Genomic DNA, 24,885 nt, shown 5'->3' on the forward strand with positions numbered 1-24,885 from the left:
CTTGCCACCTAGCACACTGTCTGGTAGTTTTGAAATTCCAAACCACAGTTATCCAGCACTGGATGGAAACTGTCAAAAGCATCCTTTCTTAATGGTAAATCAAGAGATTAAACTCTCTCTCCTCTCAGGCAGGATTTTAGGAATACAGTGCTGAACAAATACATCCATGGATTTTTGCCTCTGAGTATGAGGCATTGTTTTTATATTTTATGTCCATGACACACAGTACAGCCTAATTCTGTTTCCATCTTTGCCAATAGCTAGCTGCCCAGGAGTTACTAGGCAAGTGACTAAGCTCATCCTGCTCTGCCTCTTCAAATTATAAACTCAGTAACAGCAAGGGACTATGGCTTCTACTAATTTTGCACTGTCACAGTGCCTATTATAATGTTATATGTATAATATGGTTTTATATATGTACTTATATACACACATAAAATATGGCTCACTGAGAAAACATATATAAAGTGTTTTGTGAACCATAATAGTAATAATTCTTACATGTTTAATGATTATAAAGTATAAATTGCTGATACCTAGGTAACACAATTGCAGTTTTATAAAAGATGAGTACATAAATATAAAGTGAAGTATTTTATTAATTATATACCTTAGTAAAGAATCTTACCCATTTTCAATATTGCTATACATGTATCTGATACATTTTCATTCTTTATGAAGCTTTAAAGATTTATTAATATCTTTTGTTTTTATATCACAGTTCTGAATATATTTATCACCACTACCCTCCCCACTCCCATGCCTACCCACCAATATTTTTTAGTAACTATAATGGTAAGGGAATATGAAGATCTTCCCTGCCCCTTAATTGTCCTCACTTGGAACCCAACAAGAGAAGCTTGCTTAGAGGAGGCTTGTTTTTTCAAGAAGGCCCACATCTTTTGTTACTTTGTAATTAGGCAGTGGGTCATGCAGGAAATGGTACCAAGAAAATTTTGTTATGTGTGAGACCTTTGTTTCTGTCTATGTCATCTGCCTAGCAGTGAGATAGATGTCTGGATCTAAGGTGAGGAATGAACTAGTTTTTCCCTCATATAATTCCAAATTATCTTCCAGATAGGTTTCACATTTCCCAGTTCCATCAAGTGCATTAGTGCCTACCTTATCACAGCATCCCAAACACTGATTATCTCATTCTTTTGACATTTTTGCCAATGTTCTGGTTATGAGGTAAAACTTCAGAGGTGTTTTAATTTGGTTTTCTCTTACTTTTTGTGATTTGCAACAATCATTCACATGGTTGTTTAAAATTTGCAATTCTTACTTTGAAAATTGTTTGCTCACATCCTGTGACAATTTATCTGCTAAGAAATGGCCTTGAACTTAGATAGTTTTGTTAATAACCAAATCTTGGATGCATCAAACATGTATCAGAAATATTTGATGCAAAAATTTCTCCCAATTAATAGTTTCATTTCTTAGTCTAATTTTTATTGATTTGATTTTACAAATACAAAACCTTTTCAATTTCATGAAAATGAAATTTCCTCCTTCATTGTTTGTGGTCATCTCTACCTAGCCCCTTTTTAAAAAGAATTCTTCAGCTAACCAGTTTCTTGTGAAACATGGAACCTTCAATTTTTCTCTTTTTTTATGTGTGACTCTTAGAATTTTCTGTGGTTTATGGTTTGGCATGTGGTTTATTCTCTACAAACATAAACAAAATTTAAAGGACAGAAAAGAAAAGTCTATACATAATAACTTAGGAGTTTTTTATTACTATTTCAGTGTTCTTTAAAAAGATGATTTCTCAGTCTTTCAAGTGAAACAAAAACATTTGGAAGTATTCACCTCAGGCTTTTCAATCTAATTAGGTAATTTAGTTTCACAATAGTGCCCTTAACTCTTCCTAGTAACCCAAATTGTAACAGTAAAGAGATAACTGGTGCATGACAGACCCTTAGGAACAGAGAGCAGTGTGAGGCCTTTATTCAAGTAAATTGGCTTGAAAAAAATAATAGAATCATAGGACCAAAAAGATCTTAAAGACCATCTAGTTGCATGCTTTCCTTAATCTACTATGAGTTAAGTGGCTTTTAGAAGGTCATAAAGAAGCTAATTCATTATATAGTTGGTATAAGAATCTAGGTCTTGCGACACCTACTCCATCAGTGATTCTCCCTCTGGCTTGCCTATTTCATAGATTCAATAATTAATTAACTGAATACTGACTGAAAACTAAGAAAAAGAAAAATGCTTCCCTATCGTTTTTCCTCTTTTCTCTCCTATCCTCTCCTCTCTTTTCCTCTCCTTTCCTCTCCTCCCTTGTCTCTCCTCTTCCCTTAGCTGAGAGTGTTCTGCCCAAAGAAGGTTAAATTATGCTGCCCAAAAGCTACCTAGTTAACTTGGGGTTTACTGGCTAGATTTCTTTCTCAAAGACCAAGTCTTAAACCCAATTCACTCTTGATCTCATGGACTGGACAACAATAGGTCCCTGCCCAAGCACCACTTAATGGTTATTTTTTGGGTCCTCCTAGGTCACAGTGAATGTAAATATTTCTCTTTTGGCCAGCAACCCTGAGGATCTTCCCTTCCCATTTTAATTTTTTTTTTTAATTAAAGGGGCCATCCCTTGACTTACTTCTTAAAGAGAGATATTCACTGAATAAGCCTTGCCTCACTCAAAGTGAGAACATGAAAAGGCCTTAGCTTAAAAGGGCCAAGGTTTCCCACTGTATCTTGGGCCATTTCCAGTCATCCCGATAAGTATCCGGTCACTGGACCCAGATGGCTCTGGAAGAGAAATTGAGGCTGGTGACTCAAATCAAACTCAACTGCAAGTCATATCATCATCTACCTGATGTCATGGTCCTTTTCTAGAATGAAGGACAAACCACAATGACACACAACCTCTAATATTTAGATTCCTCTCAACAGTAGTCCTCTATACAGAAGAGAGTAGCCCCTTGTCTTTTAAAATGAGTTTGCATTTATTCTGATTTTCAGTTTGCTTTGCATTTCTCTTTATGTTTCAGATAAGAATGTACCATCTAATCCCTCCCTGCACCCCTATATATTCTGTTATTTCAGTAAGATTGATTTTCAATAACCCTTTAAAAATCCCATGCATTTTTTATTGCTTATCCTCTCAAGAGTTCTCTAGAATGTGAATTTTTTTTTTTGATGAAAGTAGCAGGTTACAGTGAAACATGTTTCATAACTTTTTTTTTTGGTGGACTCTATCCCATTGCTTTTCCCCTTGTACTTTTTGGGGTCAGGACATCCTCCATTTAATCCTTTAAAAAAAAAGATTTATTAAAATATTTTCTTCTTATATTATGTTTTTCTTTTTATATTACTAGTATCTACAGATTATCCTACCCCTTGAGAAGTCTTCTGTAACTAAATAAAACAATTAAGCAAAGCTAACAATATAGTGACCCAAACTGAAGGTACGTGCATAATGCCACATCTGTAGCATGCCCCACCTCTTCATTTTTTTTTAACTAACAGAAATCGATTTTCACTCCCACTCCCTTGAGAAAACAAAAAGAAAATAAAAATTCCTTGTAAAAAATATGCATATCAAGCAAAATGAATTCTTCATTGGTATGCAATTTATATCATAGTATCAATGTTATAAAACCAAACAATTTTTAAGAATTTTATAAATGAAGAATGAAGTGAAGGTAAACAAGATTTATGTGTCCATATATACAAATACACACCCATGTGTTCTGAGAGTTCATAATTCTGTAATCATAAGGTTGAAATATTTGGCTTAGTATACAGAAAGAAGGAAGCAATCTATAATGAAGGACAAAGTTTTTAAAAAGAGTGTGACAAAGAAAATTGGGCAAAAGAAAATAAAAGCTAAAAATGCATGCAAATGTTAATTGGACAAATGTAATTGATACAAGCCATATCTACACATGACACAGTTGATGAATTTATTTTGGGAATCTTTACAAAAGTGAATTTATTTCATGGAATGCTCCCCAATGTATCAAACACACATGGGTATGTTCATTTAAGGGGAAAAATGTTTCTCACAAGGGAATGGATTAATCTCTATAGCAGAGGTGTCAAGCATAGCAACACTCCCTCGTGCTGACCAGATTAAAATGTGATTGGTGAAATATTTATTTAAGAAATAAATATTTTGTAACAAAATAAATAAGAATATAATAGAATATAGATGCTATTAATATGTGGTTTCCTAAGTCAATATGCTGCTTCAGGTATTCCTATATACCTGTTAGTGAGGCCATTTTTATTTGAGTTTGACCCCACAGTTCCAAAGTTAAAGTCAATATTAAAGTTCAGACCAAAAGAATTATGGAGGAGAATTTTATTTTTGGATCTCTTCAGAATAGTTATTTGAATTTTTTTCACTATTGCTAATGTCTTTAGAATACCATGTGCCCTTTAACAAGTGAACACATCAGTGATTTCTTTAGATTAAGACTTTGTTCAATTTTTAAATTGTTTGTAGGTTTATGCTGTCTTTTAGATCCAGAAGATAGGCAGATAGACAGACAGAGAAATGGATGGATAGGTAAAAATATAAAATATTTAGTATGTGTTTCTTTATCAAAACATTGAGGATACCAATAGAAACAAGAAAGCCTGTCCCAGTCCTTAAGGAGCTAATGTTCTTTAAGGAAAAAATAAAAAGCAACACATGAAGTAGGGGAAAGGGCAAGCAGCTATCAATTCTGTGAGCAGGCACAGTTTGGATATGGTGGTTGAGAAGTGACATGGAATCCTGGTTCTGATTAAGATAAAGAAAAATCTCACCAAGCAGAAATAAGGGTGGCTCCAAGGGGAGAGTCCTACGTTCTTGGGAAGGGGGTATGAAGAATGATTGATTTGAAGGGAGGGATGAAAAAAATGACTAAAACATTGATCCCACTTTCCCCTGGAGTCTGTATGTACTTGTGAGAGAGTGTATCACAGACTTTTGAAGGGATGTTTTGTATTCCCTATTAAAAATGTACCACTTTAGTAAATACTCTTCTGAAAGCTAGTTAAGGCTGGCTAACTGAAGGACTCTCAACTGATAAATTTTGGGGTGAAACACAAATGTGGGTCTTAAGCTGATGTCATTAAATGTAACCCTCACCTTCCTAGGGGTACTTCTTATACCCTGAGAGACAGATGTAGCTAGTAAGCTCTGAGGACCAAATACATCATTGTGAATAAGTGTTGGGATTAAGAGTACCTCAGTGCTTACATTGGCTATACATTCAAATTTCTAGTTGACACCCACCCCTCCATCACCCATTCTAGTCCATCCTACAAATTGTTGCCAAAGCAATTTACCTTAAGCAAAGCACTGAACATTTCACTCCCCTATTCAATAAATTCCATTGTCTTTTTATTTCTCTAAGATAAAATATAAGTTCCTCTCTTCACTTAAGTACTATACAGTCTTGGCCCCAACCTATGTTTTCAACCTCCATGGATATTATTCTACCCTCTATATTTTGAAATGCAGCAAAGATGACCTTCTTTCTGTTCCTCATACACATTACTTCATTTCTGATCTCTGTGACTTTGGACTGGATGTCCCAAAGTGCTGAAAAGTACTCCCTCCTTATATCTGTCTGATAGAGTATCTATCACTCGTGTACCAGCTTCTGCACAAAAGTTTTCCTAGTCTCCACCTCTTTGCACTGTCAGCTGCCTCCCTCCAAAGTTACTTAGTGTTTAACTACTTTGTATATATTTTTATTCATTCATTTTACTTAAGGATGAAATGAGTTGGGTAACTCACCCAAGGCTTGCTACTTCACTTAAAGGAAGAGATAAGATACCTCCAATGGGAAGTATCTTGAGAACAAATCTCAATCAGAGAAGCACTAAAATTCTTTAGAATAAATATTAAATGTCTTCCAGAATTGAGGTTGATGAGAAGCATGTTCCTACTGAGTGAGGAAATTAGTAATGACCTGTGAGTCATCTAAAAAATGAAAGATTTGTCCAGAACCCAACTTATTCTAGCATCTAACAGAGATTCAGACTGCAGAAAATATTGAAAGAGAAAAAAATGTTCCAACTAAACTACTTGAGGAGAATCATTTCGGGGGCGGGGGAGATGAGGTAAGGAAGGAGACCATAGTGCCTATTTCTCTCCCATAGGTCATCTCAATGGTAAAGGAGCGATGCATTGTAGGCCACCTCCCATACTTCTTTAGGGTTTTGCCCATAGGTATTCTGACATTGTTGTCCTCTGCTGAGTTTGTGCCTTGGTCTTCCCTGTCACCATAATAACTTTCTATGATCAGATTCTCTTTGGGTTTTTTTTTGCTCGTTATGTATTTTTTTGGGGGGGGGGGGAGAGGAGGGTTCCTTTCTTTTAATTTGACCTCTGCTCCCAGGGGGAAGGGGCTTTGTCTCAGGCTTCTTATGCTTGTAGTTAAAGGCCTTGACTGTTTACCTGGTACTATACTGATGTTGCCCTGAGGCCCATAGGGTCCCTCATGTCTGATACTGTGTTGAGGACATAGGCTAGGGGGGTGGCTGATGCTTCTGGAGCCTGTAGGATTCTGGAAGATGGTGGTATCTGGTGTGTTCTGAGCCTTAGTGGGGTTTTTGTGAATTTCCTTGGGGCTATACTGAAGCACAGGGAGGTCTAGCCACTGGAGGGTATCTGTTTGCCAGAGGCTACACTGAAGTACATGGTGGTTCTCAGATCTGAAGTCTTCTTCTAACTATTCTAAAGTATGTGGGGGGTCTAGGTGTTGGCACTCCATCACTGCAAGGCTCAGGATCTCCCACTGGCTTGCTGAGGAGAGGCTTGCTGCTGGCTTGCTGGGAGGCTTTCTGTCCTGAAATGCCTTCACCTTTTACCCAAGTGAAACAGACCTTTCTTGCCCATTCTCCAATTGTCCCAAGCTAAAGGATTGCTCTACCCTGTCTTTCCATTGGCTCTGCTGTTCCAGGATTTGTTCTGGGGCACTATTTTATGATTGTTTTGGAGGTGAATATGGAGATGAATACAGAGATTTACTCCTTGCCCTGTCATCTTGGCTCCTGGAAGTTATTGCATTGTAGATATAAGTAGACTGCAGCATATTACCAGTAAATACTTGGACGGGAAAAGTTATGTAAAAATATTGTTGAAAAAGTAAAATCTGAAAAGGTGAGCTATCAGTGATGAAAAAGTAGAATCTGAAAAGGTGAGCTATCAGTGAAAGTATTAACACATGGATAGTTGGGTTCTAAAAAATATCAAGAGAGGGAGCAGTTATGGCAGCACATGGATGTGAGACCAACAGGATGAGAATGTATATATGGGTAGCGAATTACACAATTGGAGAGAGTACCCACTTCACTGAGATCACAGATCCATCAAAGTATCAATATGTTGAATCATGTAGTTACAGAAACATTTAAGCAAATATATCCTATCTGTTGAACAAATGAATGAATAACCCTTATTCACATACTTTTCCTATGTCTATGTTCATTTGTTAGCAAAGAAATTTCTATCCGTATTTCCATTTCTAATCACAAATATATGTATCTTATATATGGTTCTAGGCTTTCTGGCCACATCTATTCCAATAACAAATGCTATGGGTTAATGCATGGATTGAAAGGATGATGTTTTTCTCCTACCCTCTTCACAAAGCATAATAATGCTACAAGGGACCACTTAGAGAGAAAATATAACATACTGATGATAAAAAGGAGGATTATATGAAACCTGAAAAGAAACATTGCTTTTCTAGGGCAACATATGTCTATTTTTATATGATATGTCAATAAGAATTTTATAAGATAATATATCAAGAATGTGTCATACATAATTTTATATGATAATATGTCAATACTCAACAAGCATTTATTAAGCATTATGTGTCACATAATGTGTTCTATGCTATATTAAGGAATTTAACTTTATAGGAACAGAGACAAGTGTATGGGGCATTAGTATATTGTAGTATTAAGAGGCCCCATCTAGTATATTGTAGTATTAAGAGGCCCCTAATGGAGTACATTAGTATAGCCGGATAAGCAAATGGCTACAGTATCATTAAAAATTCTTAAAAATCAAACTTATATTCTTTAGTCATAATTATTTTATTACTCAGCACAGGAGGAAAGATTTAGAGTTGGGAGGGACATTAAAGGCAATTTGAGCCTGTCTCATTTAGTGATAAGGAAACTGAGGAAATGAAGAGATTAAGTGACTCACCCAGGGTCACATAGCTAAGCATAAATGTCTCAAGTGTGATTTGAACCCAAGTCTTTCTGACTCTGATTCCAATACTCTACGCTCTACAACACACTACCTTAGATTTAAAGATCTGTTTGCTCTGCCTGTTGAAACGACCATATCTATTTGATTTTGTTTTTTCTTTTAAATGAGACACTATTAAGGTCACTAGGAAGAGATTTAAGGAAAATTTCACCAAGTTAGTATTAGTTGTACTGAAAGGGGAAAAAAAAAGCAGCAATCCTCTAGTATTGTGCTTGCTGTCTCTCTCTCTCTCTCTCTCTCTCTCTCTCTCTCTCTCTCTCTCTCTCTCTCTCTCTCTCTCTCTCTCTCTCTCTCTCTCTCTCTCTCTCTCTCTCTTTCTCTTTCGCCCTCTCTCTGTCTCCTCCCCCCTCTCTTCTTTCTCACTTCTCGCTCTCTCTGCTTGAACTTGTCTTTTTTATTTTTCAACCATTTTTGATAATTGTCTTTGACCAGCTTGCCAAAGTGGCAAAGACACAAACTAATTACCTCTCACATAAAAAACAAACCCTTAACTAAGGTGGCAGCTGGGTGGCACAGTGGATAGAGCACCGGCCCTGGAGTCTGGAGGAGCTGAGTTCAAATCCAGTCTCAGATACTTAACACAAAAAAAAGCTGTGTGACCTTGGGCAAGTCACTTAATCCCCATTACCCTACCTTCCCCTCTGCAAAAAACAAACAAACAAACAAACAAAAACTTAACTAAGGTCCTGCAACTCTTTTGAGTATCTTCTCATTCCATTTATATTAGTGTAGCAGATGGGGGCATCACCAGTTATTCTTTGTACTCTTTATAATGCAGGTTTACTTTTTCAGTGACAATTGCCTTCAGTGATGCTTTTGGATCCAAGCTATTGTTTGAAATATGTTGCATTCTGATAAAACTAATTCATTATTGTTGTTGTTATCATTTATATTTTTTAAGGTTTACAAAACACTTTACATATACTCCATCATTTTTCTACTCACAATAAACCTGTGAGATAGGTACTATTACTAAACCTGTTTTACAGATGAGAAAGCAGAGCCAAAGCTTAAATATCTTGCCCAGGGTCACACAGATCATAGTATGTGAGGCAGAATTAAATTTGGGGTCTCGTTGACTCCAAGTCCAACAATCTGCCTCTGATATTTGCCCATCATCTTTTCATTCATTTCTCTCCTTAAATAATAAATCCTACCAAAGTAGGGAAGATGTATTTTCTTTTTCATTAATTATAGTATTGATCATCAAACTTTTCAGTTTTGTCTATGTTTATTTATAAGGTGAAGCCCTTTTCTATCCTGTCACATATAGGTAAGAGCAATTTTACATTTACATTTATAAGAAATAGAATTTCAGACTGGCTCCTATTTCCTTAGAAGACAAACTCTCCTAAAAGATACTTCATCGAAGCAATTCTGAAGATGCATCCTATTGAGTAGAGCAATGATTTTGCTTCTAGTCAATTTCTCATACAGAAAGAATAAAAAGAAAGTCGTCAATTCTCCATGGGTGGAAATGTATTTCTTGACCCTTTCTCCTTTCACAAGGTGTATCATGAGGCTGCCAGCCTAAGAGCTAGTCTATTGTTTCCACTTTTCAGGTCAAGCTACAGAGTGTACCAAATGGTTTATTTTCTCAAACTCTCCATCCTATAGCATTTCTGCACCTGCTGATAAGTGAAAGTCAATTTTGGAATCCAATCACCCTTATCAGAACTCTTCACTATATATTTCTCTGGTTTAAAAACTTCAAATTTGATGCTGTCCCCTTTTGCTAGTTTCATTCTGAAGATCACTACAAGATTGCTATGTAGCAGGAAGAGGTAAATGATGTAGGTGATAAATTAATTTTTTAGTAAACAACTTGATAATCCATTTTAGTAGATATTTATTTTCCATATAATCCTAGCATTTCATTCTTAAAAAAAGTTTAAACCACATAGGGTTGTTGTTTATAGTAATTGTGTGTTTTTAATATTTTAATTCTTACTAGACCTTTTTGCTCAATGTAGGAGAATAGAAAAAGAAAATTAATGTTAGATCATCCAAAGTCTCTCAACATTTATTCTTTAATTACTAAACCTTGTCCTTTTACTTCCGCTAATACTTATCTCTTTTAATGGGTGTTCTTAACTATACTCAGAAAAATAGGCATTGAAAGATGAAGTGGCATGCCTGACACCTTTGCATTATCTCCAGCACTGACTGGGATGATAAGTCCTATGGACTGTCTTGTCATACATTCAAAAGCCTACTTAACAAACAATATGATGATGATGATGTGAAATTACCCAAAATAGGCACACAGAAATGACTTCCACTTTCTCTAGAGGTATTCAAGTGAATGTCAGATAACCTCATGTGGAAGGGTTGTAGGAAATATTATTATATTATAGTGGTTTAGACTAGGTAGCCATTCCAAGGGTGACATTCTTTGATTTTTTTTTTTTTGCCTATGCCATTGTGAGAAGGCTTTTACTCCTTTATTTATTTCCTGTGTGTTTTGTTGATTATTTTACCACTTAAATCCCCTATATGAAAACTAAGAAGTTTTTGCTGTTGTTCAGTAGTTTCAGCTGTGTCCAACTCTTCATAACCTCATTTAGGGTTTTCTGAGCAGGGATACTAGAGTGGTTTGCCATTTCTTTCTCTAGCTCATTTTACAGATAAGGAAATTAAGGCAAACAGGGTTAAGGGAGTTGCCTAGGGTCACACAGAAAGTAAGTGTATGAAGACACATTTGAACTCAGTATGACTCATCTTCCTGATTCCATTTTCCATGCCCTACCACATATCCAGCTAGCTCCCCTTAAACTCAGAAGGGGAGCTATCTAAGTACTTAATCATTTTTTAAAAATTGCGCAATGTTTCTCTTACCACTATCACCTCATAACTCTCAAAGATCATATAAATCATTTAAAATAATTTATTAAGCATCTAATATGGACCATGCCTTTTGATATATATGTGCACATGTATATTTGTGTGTGTATTATATATACATGTATAGAGACATGTGTGTATATATGTGTGTACACACACATACACATTAGATGGTATGCCCTCAAGGAGCTGAAATTCTACTGCAGGGATAAAACATGTTCATAGATAAATAAATACAGTGTATATATATATATACACACACACACACACACACACACACACACACACAAAAGGCATACACAGAAATTTGGTCAGGGTACACTAACAACTAGAAGAATCAAGAAAGGCCCCTTGAAAAAAGTAACATTAGTGGTTCCAAGACATGGCAAGACCAGGGAGGAAGGAGCTAGATTATCTCGCCTTATTCTCAACTCTAAGTATGGAAAATTATTAAAGTCATTCCTTTCCTTTGTAATCCAATTCAGATGTCATTTTCTCCCTAAAAATTTCAATGACAACTCCTATTTCCCCTGGGGTAAGATGATTCCTTTTTTCTCTTCATTTTTTTTTCAAATTGGTCCTATTATATCTTGCCTTGTATGATATATATGTTCATAGATATTAAAGTCTCTTTCTCTCTCCCCTAGATAGAATTATGTTTATTGAGAACAGGGAATATATTTTTTACTCTTTTAGGTTGTATCCCCAGTGCCTAGAAGGATTATGTTTGTATAGTAAGCACTTAATAATTTATTTGAATTCAGTAAGAAGCAAAGTACATGTAAATAGACTAAAATGGAAAAAATGGGGGCAGGGGCATTTTCACTTTATCATATAAAGTGCCCTGTGCCAACCAACTTCAATGATTGACCATGAATAAAGGATTTATTTAGTTAAGGAACCCTGAATTCAGCAATCAAAGGGGACAATATTTAGTATACATAAGAATTACAGAAGAGATAAGATGAAAGTACAAAAAAGGAAAAATTATTTCAGCATCATTTAATGTTATTACTGAAGATTTTCTTTATGAAAAGACCCACCTTAGGATCACACTGCAGAGTTTAACTATGGAAAGTTCAAAGCTACAAAAAAATAATGAAATGGGAACATTATGAACAAAGTTCAAAGTACTGTTTCCTACTATACACAGGTAACATTATCTCTAATATTGCCACTGCAACAGAAATTAAAATATCCCGATTATTCTCTAACATAGTCATGTAATTTAGTAATCTGCACAGAATAATTCAGTGAAGGCATTTTTCATATCATGGTGATTACATCACATCTTTAATACACTATTGAAATTGTCAGACATTCAAAGATGTACTCTTCTGGGATAAAGGGCGATCATTTTTAATTTAATTCAACATCTCTGTGAATTTTGACAAGTCATGTAAACACTCAGTATTTCACTTTCCACATAACCTGTGGGCATTAGTGCTTCCATTTTTCTACTTCATAAGAATGTCCAGATAAAAGCTGTAAAAATGTGAGTGTTATGAAAACGAGCCTACAAAATACTGAACGGATCTTGCTTTAGCAAAACAAAATTGAGATTGGAAAATATTTGAATAAAACATGTCCTATACTGACCTATAAGAGTGGAACGAAGGTCTAAAATAACTATCCTGGTCACATGGGATGGAGGCTTCAGTGGGCATTTAGCATAATGGCATATCTGTGAGCTGGCTGATGGTGAAGGAAGACAGAACAAGATAATCTAAAGTCATAACATGAGGCATCTAGGCTAAAATAAAGCAAACAATAGAGTCAGTTTACCCAAGAGGTAAAGTGTAAAAGTAGAGTTCCAGAAGACAGACAGCAACTGAATTTCCAAGAAAACTCGACAAGCAGGGCAGAGATAGGAAATATAAAAGCAAATATTGAGAAAGACTTGAGAAATATAACTCTTTGAGGGGCTTAAGACCAGACACCCAGTTATACCAATGGAGTGTTGGTAGGCCTTTCCCTTCTTCTTCATAAGTTATAGCTGCCACTGCCATGTAATGCCATGTGTGTGTGTGTGTGTGTGTGTGTGTGTGTGTGTGCGCGTGTGTGTGTGTGGGGAGGGGGGTAACAGAAAACTGTCTCTCTGTGATCATGACAATACCATATTGTTTCCAACAAAAATTTTTCCTATTACATTATCTTAAGATAATGTCATTTTGGGAGATATTTTAATGGTCTACCAACTTAACATCTTAAAATTAATGCATTGAATAAAAATGTACCTACATTATGCATAATGGTTGTATGCTTTGATGGATTCATTATTATGGTCCTGAAGTTAAGAAGATAGACACGAAGGGATGAAAGGGAAATTTCTCATAATTTACTCTCTATGGATTTGGGCCTTTGCTACCCACTCCCTTACTCTGGGAAATTCAATTATTTCAGTCTGTCTTGACAAATCATAGATACCGTGCTTTACTCACTAAGAACATCGTGAACATTAGTTTAGCATTTCCTCTCATGAATTTGTTTGTGAAAAAAGAAAAAGCTATGACACTAAAAGTTTGGAAGAATGCTTAACATCAAAGTTAGATATTAAAAAATGTAGCCAGGGCCAAAGCAAATTGTGTCATCCAAATTGAATTTTTATTGGCTTTAGAAAATTATTGTTCTAAAATGATGGTAATCCACAATTTCAAAAGTACCTTAAGAGGATAGAGATTTATCTCCTCTGAACTTTATATTACCTCCAAACACAGTAGTTGCTTATTAAATTTATATCGAATTAGATTGATTTCATGACCAAATTGATCATTCAGAAATTTTCCTTGATATAATTGATTGTGACCTGGTTCAACTGAGGTATTACATTCAAGATGTAGATTCTGATTGAGGAATTCTGCCAGCAAATGTCCACATCCTTTGGCTGTCTTACAAGTAGTTCTCACAAATATATAGATCCATCTTCTGTTTAATTATGCTACACAAGTAATTTTCATGTTACATTTCAAATAATTTGTTAGACATCAACCACTTTGAATGTTATTTGGATTATAACTTTTAAGTGTACATATCTAAATAGCTGAAAATTAATTAGAGTGACAATTGCAATTCTAATTGGCAATTCCAGATAGTGAAAAATTAACACATTTAACATTTGTTTTAAAAATAAACTTTTATTTGATGTTAGCATAAAAAGCTTTAGTCAAATAAGATGTCTTGCAGTTTATAAAAGCCTTTTTACTAATATTATGGTTTGTGTTGTGTTTTTCACATGTGATTTCAGATTCAGAGAAATAACATGGCATAAAACATGGCTCAGTTCTACTACAAAAGGAATGTCAATGCGCCCTACAGAGATCGCATCCCTCTTCGAATTGTAAGAGCAGAATCTGAACTCTCGCCATCAGAAAAAGCCTATTTGAATGCTGTGGAGAAGGGAGATTATGCCAGTGTCAAGAAATCCCTGGAGGAGGCAGAAATTTATTTTAAAATTAATATTAACTGCATTGATCCCCTTGGAAGAACTGCTCTCCTCATTGCAATTGAAAATGAGAATCTAGAGCTTATTGAATTGCTCTTAAGTTTTAACGTGTATGTTGGAGATGCTCTATTACATGCCATCAGAAAGGAAGTTGTGGGGGCTGTGGAGCTGCTATTAAACCACAAGAAACCTAGTGGAGAGAAACAGGTACGTGCAGAATTACTGCTATTAATCATGAGTCTTCCAAGTGAGATTCTGTGGGTATGAAAGTACCTAATGATCTTAAGGACTTTAATGAACTATGAGCTTAGACAAAAAAATGCTTGTGTATGTGCTTTGATGAATCTGTGATCTTATTTGAGTGTGTACAAACACATAGATGCAGCCTTCCATTTTTGCAGATCACAAAAACCAATGCCTTCTATCCTTTGCTAATCACAACTGTGTTTTCTTGCTTATTAAATACAGGGAATCTATTCAATGTTCTGGGAGCATTCCTCTTTGACAATTTCTTGACATTCTATAGGTACAATTGGAGAAGATATGTCATCTACCAGTTATCCTTTGCTTTTGCATCATGGTTTACCCACCTTATTTACTAATCACTCATCAGTGATGACAAACTTTATACCAGTTCATCTGAACAATTCTCCATTTAATATGTTACAGCTTATTTTTATTACTACCATGACTCTCTTTGTTGCCCTTGGGATGACCAAAACTTTCATACTTCCAAGGTCCATCATTCCATGATCCACAGCATTCCATGACTCATAGCTTTAGATTATCACCTTAATAATATGGGTATTTAAAAGAAAAATGTAGCTTCCAATAAAATGAATGCCCTTCAAGGTCTTCATTTTTTTTTTTATTCCCAGGGCCTTGAACATGTGTTCAGTCATTTTCAATCATGCCCTATTCTTTGTGGCCACATCTGGGGTTTTCTTGGAAAAGATGCAGGAGTGGTTTCCCATTTCCTTCTCCAGCTTATTTTATAAACGAAAAAAACTGAGGGAAATGGGTTTAAGTGATTTGCCCTGGGACACATAGCTAGTAAGTGTCTGAGGACAGATTTGAACTCAACAAGATGAGTCTTCCTAACTCCAGGCCTAGCATTCTATGCATTGAGCCACCTAGCTGCTCCTGCCCCAAGATTTTGGGGTGGATTGCCATTTCCTTCTCTAGTGCATTAAGGCAAACAGAGGTAAAGTGACTTGCCTACAGTCACATGGCTGGTAAATGTCTAGAGGTTAAATTTAGACTCAGGTCTTCATGATTCAAAGCCCAGCTTTCTATACACTGAGCCACCTAGTTGCCTTGAACATACTTAATGCATAATCAAACACGGGTCTTTGTTTCAAGGAGAAGCTTATAATCATTAAATGTACCCGTTGCCACTTCCAGATTCTCCCCCATCACTCATTAACTCCTTTGAAATTAATGATATTTATATAATTTATAATCATTAATACTATTTATATCACCTAATCAAAATCCTAGTAGCTGTTGTCTGTCGACTTCCAGGTCATTTCCCTTTCTTCCTCAATGAATCCAATACATGGCTCACAATTTTTCTCTCCACACCAACGCTTGATATCATACTAAGAGTCTTAAACATGCATATTTAACACTCACAACCCTAACCTCCTCACTTGCTATTACCTACTCCTTCACCTCACTTCAGTCACATAGAAAAATGGTCATACCCTTGATCTTATCATCAACCATAAATGTCCACCTTCATATTCAATAATTCTGAAATCTTCGTATCAAAACATAATATATTGAATGTTCATCCCTCCTTTTTCCTTCCCTTACCAAACTCTAATCTTTGTCCCCATCATGACCTCTAATCTCTTGACTCTGTGTAATGCCATGCACGAGCAGTTTTCCAGGAGAATGCTACTGTGAACAGCTTTTAAGATTCTGATTAAACAGTATAGTGAACACTCTATTTATTCCATAACAAATCAAAGCAAAACATTCAGAGTAAATCAAGGTATGGCATTCACAATATTACAACTTATCACAGAAAATCAAAATACAGTATTCACAACAGCTTTTCATTAAAATGTGACCACACAGTTTTCACCAAAGTGGTCACAACATTTATAGCAATGAACAATCATCTCAAAGTACATAGTCAAAGTCTTCCACTTGTGGGACACACTAAATTAACTCAGTCACTTATTCATTAATCAGTCACTAAGTATCATTAATAACTAAGAACAATCATTAGAAAATACACAAATCCTCCACCCCTTAGGTCACTAGTAAACTACAATTCATCATTACTCAGTACCCACAGAGAGGTCTTTTCATCTTGACTTGGGGCCTGATCTCAGATTCCTTGGATCCTTTTCCATGGTTCCAGATTCTACCTGGATTCACCAGACTGTCACCTGAGTTCAATGGCAGACAGTTCCCAGTTCCTTGTCCAGCTTTCTGGGTAGGTCCTGCTCCACACTGAAGTTTACAGGGTCTGGATCATGTCAGATCCTTCACCATTTCTGGTCCCAGGAATTCAAGGCTCAACCAAGCCACAAACAGACAAAGTCCCAGCAACCAGGTTATGCTTCCTCAGTCTTCTGCAGCTCATTCAAAAAATCAGAATCACCTTATTCAGCCTAGGGGGAGGGGGCTCCTGGGCTTCTCTGTCACCTGGGTTCCTGGGCTCCAGTTCAGAAGAAGCTCCACCACTACAAGTTCTCAGGAAATTCTGTCTCAGTTCTTCATTCTCTCTTTTGTAGCAGCTGTGCCACCAGATTCTTGTCTGAAGAAATTCTGACTGTGCCCCTCTAAGGCTTTTCTTATACACACAGCATTAGCTACTTCCTGTTTAAGCCAACTCCTTCCTGTTACATCCTTAGCAGGGGTTCATAGCTTCTGTTTCTTTCATAGAGGTTTGATTAGTTACTAAGTGGTAAGTATGTGCTTAGATTGTTTTTTTAATTTTTCAACATTTGATTTCAAAACTTTGAATTCCTGATTCTTTCCCTTCCTCCCTCGTCATCCACCCTTACTGGGAAGATAAGCAATTCAATATAGGTTGTACATGTGTAGCTGTGCAAAACCTTTCCCTAGTGGATATATTGTAAAAGACTGACTATATTGCCCTCCCTCCTATCCCATCTCCCAGTTTTTCTATTCTCTACTTTGACTCTGTCCCTTTTCAAAAGTGGGTGCTTCCAACTTCCCTCACCCCTAGCCTGCCCTCCCTTCCATCATCTCACTCTCATCCCCTTCCCCCTAACTCTCTTGTAGGGTGAGATACCCTATTTAGTGTGTATGTCATTCCCTCACTAAGCCAAATTCAATGAGAATAAGGTTGACCCATTCCTTTTTGCCTTCCTGTTCTTCCCCTCCATTGTAACCATTTTCCATTGCCTTTTCTATATGAGATAATTTACCCCATTCTATCTCTCCTCATCTCCTCTCATTATTTTCCTCTCTCACCTCTTTATTTCATCTTTTAAGTATCATCTCTTCCTATTAAATTGGTCCTGTGCCCTCTATCAATGTATACCTATACACATATATACACACACTCACATATGTATTCATATGCCCATATACCCTCCTATATAGACATATATGTATGTATACACACACATTTCTATTCCTTTCAACTATTCTCATACTTAAAAAAAAGTTTCATAAGTTACAATTATTGCTTTTTCATATAGGTATATAAGCAGTTTAACTTTGATGAGTTCCTTATGATTTCTTTTCTTTGCTTACCTTCTTATGCATCTCTTGCTTCTTGAATCTGAATGTCAAATTTTCTATTCAACTCTATTTTTTTCTTCAGGAATGCTTGAAAGTTATCTATCCCACTGAATGACCATATATTCCCCTGAAACATGATACTCAGTTTTGCTGGGTAGGTGATTCTTTATTTTAATCCCAGCTCCTTTGACCTCTGGAATATCATATTCCAAGCCCTTCAATATCTCAGTGTAGAAGCTGCCAGATCCTGTGTTCTCCTGATTGTGTTTCCACAATATTGAAATTGTTTCTTCCTGGCTGCTTGTAATATTTTCTCCTTGATCTGGGAACTCTGGAACCTGGTTATTATATTCCTAGGAGTTTTCTTTTTGGGATCTTTTCTAGGAGGTGATCAGCAACAGGAACAAGCAAAGGAACCTCTATTTTGCCCTCTGGTTCTAAAACATCAGAGCAGTTTGCCTTGATAATTTCTTGAAGGATGATTTCTAGGTTCTTTTTTTGATCATGGCTTTCAGGTAGTCCAATAACTTTTAAATTACCTCTCCTGGATCTATTTTTCCAGGTCAGTGGATTTTCCCATGAGATATTTCATATTGACTTCTATTTTTTTCATTTTTTTGGATATGTTTAATAATATCTTGATTTCTCATAAAATCACTAGCTTCCATTTGCGCCAATCTAATTCTAAAGGAATGATTCTCTTCAGTGAGCTCTTGAGATTCTTTTCCTTCTAGCAAATTTGGCTTTTTAAGGCATTCTTCTCCTCATTGCCTTTTTGAGCCTCTTTTGTCATCTGAGTTAGTCTATTTTTTAAGGTATTATTTTCCTCAGGTTGTTGACCTTCATTTCATAATTTTCTTGCATCATTCTCATTTCTCTTCCCAATTTTTCCTCCACTTCTCTTATTTGGTTTTCAAAATACCTTTTTTAAGTCCCTCTATGGCCTGTAATAAGCTCATATTTTTCTTGGAGACTTTTGGTGCAGGAGTTTTGACTCTGCTGTCTTCCTCCTGTTCCATGCTTTGATCCTTTTTGTCTAATGTTGGATTTCTCTGTTTGCTTTGCTTCCTTTGCTTGTTCCTGTTGCTGCTCAATTACTTGACTTTTGAGCCTTTTGCCACAGTAGAACTCTGTTACCAGAAAGGGAAGCTTTATCCCAAATGCTGGGATTTTCTCAGCTGCCAGAGGTATTAATTGGGCGGCCCTCTCTGAAGCCATCACATGCTCTGGTAGACTGCTCACGCACCCCAGGACCTCCACCCTAGACCTCAATGTAGTTCCAAACTGGTTAAAGCAAGAGTGATTACCCCTTGGACTGGTAACTTGGTCCCCCTGCACTCTGCAGACCAGGAGCTCTGAAGTAGCCACATGGTGGTGACTCAAAAACTTTGGAGCCTCAGCTGCTTCTCACACCAGGGGCAAAGACCTAATCACACTCCCAAACTCCCTGTTCCCGAAAAGTCTACACTGCTTTCTCACTTTGTCCTTAGCATCTGTGGGTTTATAATTCTGGAAACCACCACAGCTGCTGGTGATCTGAAGTCGCTCCATCCAGCAGCTGGTCAGGCCAGCCTGAGGCTAAAACCCCCATCTCAAACAGAGCTGGGCTCTGCTCCCAGATTACTGCACTGGCTGCTTCTTGCTGGCCTGCTGGGTTGTCTTCAGTGGGAGATTAGCTTCTCTGTGTTATTTTGTGGGTTCTGTAGCTCCAAAATTTGTCTAGAGTCAATTTTTACATGAATTGGGGGAGGTGGAAGCCAGAGCCCCTTGGAAGTCCTGTTTCTACTACACAGTCTTGACTCTACCTCCCTCACCCACCCCACTTGCCAATACAAAAAGGGGTCTTCAAATTACCATTACACTTTGCAATTTATTTCCAGGCCATATTCCTTGCACTAGGCCAGTCTCCCCTCCTTTCTCTATCTTGACTCTTGGTGAGCCAATTCAATTCTACACTGTCTTCTTCACTTGAATCTGTAGGCCCCTTTTCATTTCACCTATTACTCCCTACTAAAACTCAGCTTTGGATCATCCCAACCATTTGCCACCTTTATTCCTATCTATATATCTATTTATCTATCTATCTATCTATCTATCTATCTATCTATCTATCATCTATCTATCATCTATCTGTGTATGTGTGTATATGTATATGTGTGTATGTTTCTGAACAAAAAATGGAGAAAATCATAGAACTGTTCTGATTGAGTCCACTAGAAATTTACATTACACAAGCTTAAATGGGCCCTTACTGGTACTGGATAACCCTTCTATACCTGCCTTATCACCTCACTATCCCACTCTCCATAGTAACTTTTCATCTCTCCTTAAGCCTCTCATGGCTTCTCCTCCAACTTATCCTCTCAACTGAGAGCTCTTCAATATTTCACAGGAAAACTGAAGTCATTCACCAAGAACTTTCTCTTTTCAACTCTTCCTCATCTTACATCACTCAGATGTTCCCTGCCACTTCCTCCTCCTTTACATCTGTCTCGCATGATGAAGGGCCATTCTTCTTATCATAGCTAACTCCTTCATCTGCTCAAGTGATCCTATTTCTTCCTGTCTCCTCCATCAGATCACTTCCTCTGTTACAGCCACATCTTTTTTTTTAATCTTTCCCTCTTTACTGATTTTTTTCCTACTGTTTACAATCATGCTCATTTATCCCCTATCCTGAAAAATATCTTCATTTCACCCTTTCATCCCGCTAACCACAGTCCTATATATTTTTCTTCTCTTTGTGGATAAATTCCTTGAAAAGGCCATCTATAATATGCAGCTCCACATTTGTCCTCTCACTCTCTTCTTAACTCCTTATAATATAATTTCTGACCAAAATTCTGTCTGATCTGGCATTCCACCAAAATTGTTCTCTACCAAGTTATAAACAACATCTTAGTTATTAAAATACATTTTTTAAAAGTTCATGGATGGAGCAGCTAGATGGCACAGTGAATAGAGCACCAGCCCTGGAGTCAGGAGGACCTGAGCTCAAATTTGACCTCAGACACTTAAAATTTACTAGCAGTGTGACTTTGGGTAAGTCACTTAACCCCAATTGCTCTGCCTTCCCCCTTCAAGAAAGAAAAAAAAAGTTCATGAATCCCTGTATCAGCAATGCCATATTCACAATGCCTATAGAGATGACAAATATGCTGATATAATTATCCATCACAAAATACATCAGGTTTGCCATTTGGGGAAATAAACTAGAAAATTTATTAAGATACCAAAAGACTGAGTCCCAAAACCAGAAAGTGAAAGCCATCAGAGTAGTTATGATATTGGCACAGGTAGATAAAGTAGAAAGCACCCACATTTTCAAGCCTTTAAAAACAGAACAGGCTACCTCAGGCAAAGGTCCTCCTCTCCCCACTCACAGCAACCACCCAGTGTCCTGGAAGCACGCTCCCAGCAGCTCTGGCCTCTGGCAGTCCTCAGCAGGAGTCCTAACTCAAAAAAAAAAAAAAAAAAGGGCAACTGCCACCAACTGCCAACCGCAGGACCATTAGCTCGGCTTTTCACTTTCTCTTGCTCTGCTATGTGAGCACGTCCATGGGGCATGGGAGATCTTTAAATCCCATAACCCTTACAATGCCATGGTAAGAACCTTTAAGTCTAGACTATGCTAATTTTACTTTATTTTTGTTTTAGGATTACTCATATATAAGAACAACTAGAAACTGGTCTGAATGAATTCAGAAATATTTAGGCCATTTTTGCTACAGATTCCTCTTTGCCATTCAAGATGAGCAATGTCATTTAAAACCATATCTCAGACATACACATGTCAGACTTAACACTTTCAATATCTTTCCTCTCAGCAAGAGAGGAATAGAAATTATTTCTCCCTGTACAGTAATAAAATCATTGAACATTTACTTGTATTGTGGTTAACAGGATGTCATAGATTCTCATTGAACTTCAGGACAATGATCAATATTCCAGGGAGAAGAGAATCCTTAAACTAAATTTTAACACTTACTATTAACATAATACATTGTTTCTATTTCCCAAAAGATATCCACCTATGGATTTGCATAATTCTTTTTTTTTTGCCTTTTTTTTTTTGGAGGGCAATTGGAGTTAAGTAACTTGCCCAAAGTTACATGACTAGTTTTTTTCTTTTTTTTTTTTTGGGGGGGGGGGGGTGGGGGGTGTGTTAAATGTCTGAGGCCAGAACTGAACTCAGGTCCTTCTGACTCCAGGGCAATTGCTTTACTCACTCAGCCACCTAGCCACCCCAATTTGCCTAATTCTTGTAAATGGTTTGTTTCTCTCAACCAGGCCAACATCATTTGTGTTTGCTATGGTAATTGGGCATCTGGGAAAGATATTTGCTGTTATGAGAGCTTGCCTTGGAAGAAGTTCATCTACTGAGTTAAATTCAGTTCTCAGAAATAAGTGTTGGCACCTTGAAGGCATTTCGTCTGAATCCCTATAATTAATCAAAGACACTAAAGGTTTGGATCTGTCAGGAATCTGAAAGATTCCAGACCATGTGTGTATCTGGTAAATTTCTTTCATGTCTTGCCTGTTGACTAAGCATTCCTTTTCTATTTGCACATTCCTAATTTCCACTTAAATGAAGGTAGAAGGGGGAAAAATGTAGCATGTCTTTTTAGTTGACCTCTGTAATCCTGAAACAATGATTCACACACTTCACAGTTCTTGGTATATTGGTATGGAAATAATGTGGCAATATGAGATGCTTTTGGTATAACACACACCATGTTTCCCCAATGTTTAGGGATGCCCAGTAGATTTTAACAGCTCATCTGTCCATAACAACCTAAGTAAGATTCATGCCCTTTTTGTGTGTTATGGACCCTTCTGAAAGTTTGGTAAACCTTATAGACAGTCCTCTTTTCAAAATAATACTTTGAGATGAATAAAATAAAATAGAAAACTAATAAAATACAGAATTAGGTGACATCAATACAAATAAAACTAAATAAAATACAGAACTAATTGTATAAAAATGCAGTTACATATACACATACATATATGTATGTATGTATGTGTGTGTATATATGTGTGTGTGTATATAAATATATATTATATATATAAATATATATATAATTTCATACTCATTTGTATCCTTTGGGCATCCATGGATTTTATATATTATTAATAACCCCTACCATAAGTAACTTAGGTAGCGATTCAGACATACCATTTGGTGATTATTTCTTAGTCATATACTTAGGAGATATTGTGTTTCAGGATGGCAAGCTCTATCATCCCAAGTGTCTTCAATAGTTAATTCATTTATTTCAAAATAACACCAGTACTTACTCTAGCCCCCCCCCATACACACACACACACACACACACACACACACACACACACAAGTTTTGATATCAAGTATGCAGTAACACTTAGGATACTCTCATAGTTATTTCAAGTGACTCTACTTCATGTCAGTATAACTAAAGTTAGCTTTCAAATCTACCCTGTGAAGCCCAGAAAACCTTTAAGCAGTTCTTTGTGTTGGTAAATTTCATGGGGTTATTAATAATATATAAAATCCATGGATGCCCAAAGGATACAAATGAGTATGAAATTATATATATAACTGTATTTTTATATAATTACTTCTGTATTTTATTTAGTTTTATTTTTATTGATGTCACCTAATACTGTATTTGATTAGTTTTGTATTTTATTTTATTCATGTTAAAATTCCTGCTGATGCCAGCAGATAAACAGGGAAAATAGTAACTGACAAATCTGGAAATAAACATTGTCTAAGAAACCTCAAAGGAAGTAAAATAATCCCAAGATTTATAGAGAAAAAAAAGACAACCAACAGCAACTCATATTAGGGTCTCTTTACTAGAAAGTATTTCTCTAGGAAGATACCTAATGGGAAAGGAACTCTTTTACAAAATTATCACAAGTCAAGTTGCATAATCTTTTTCTTCCCTGATATTCTTTATCTTCTCTGAGAGAGAAAAATGTGCTATTCTGAAATCTGTTATTTATTTTTGCAAATAATATATCAGGACATCTCTGTGTTTTATTAATAGGAGATGCATCTACTCATCCTTTAGGATTGCTGTCCTCAGTTTTAAAGTTAGGACATTATAAATATTCCTACATTTAGCTTCCTAGGTCAGCTTTACTAAGTTATTGTTAATTATTCAGGCAAAAATTCACTTAAGACTGATTTGCAATCTCTTTTCAATGTGTATTAAACCCTTCTTTTTAAGTATAATGATATCAAGAAAATGTTTTAATTTTGCATGGTAATTGAATAATATTATTTGAATTATACATCAGCTTTAAGGAAGTACTATAATCCATCACAGACTAGTTTATTCACTACATATGGGTTCTTTGTTATTTCATTATGTGACTAAATTAGTATAGTAGTTCCTATAAATTGTATAGTAGTTCCTCAAGTTTTTGTTGAGTGTTTGTTCAGTGCCTTTCATATAGTGGGAGCACAAATTATGTTTATTAAATTAATGAATCATGTTTTGGTTGGATTTAGTGGCACTATGCAATTAGCTAGATTGTAACAAGATTTGTATTCTTTCCTGGAACTGCTTCTACCCAAGTAGGAAGTTACGCTACTTTTTGTGAATGTTTCTATCAACTCTTTTCTTATTGGGAATATTAAGGGTGA

The 24,885-nt window shown here is 36.3% G+C and overlaps 1 protein-coding gene across 1 annotated transcript in view; it reads left to right on the forward strand.

The window, feature by feature from the left end:
- TRPC4 (transient receptor potential cation channel subfamily C member 4) overlaps window positions 1–24,885 on the forward strand; it is a 282,270-nt gene that overhangs the window by 65,954 nt on the left and 191,431 nt on the right. The window contains exon 2 of the mRNA XM_069064634.1: window positions 14,322–14,726. Coding sequence (XP_068920735.1) covers window positions 14,349–14,726 — 378 coding nt within the window. The 5' untranslated portion in view covers window positions 14,322–14,348. The remainder of the gene's footprint in view (window positions 1–14,321; window positions 14,727–24,885) is intronic.

The sequence above is a fragment of the Petaurus breviceps genome, unplaced genomic scaffold (assembly GCF_028583685.1).
Source record: "Petaurus breviceps papuanus isolate PSGF00001 unplaced genomic scaffold, PetGlider_PUasm1.0 90639, whole genome shotgun sequence".
NCBI lineage: Eukaryota > Metazoa > Chordata > Mammalia > Diprotodontia > Petauridae > Petaurus > Petaurus breviceps.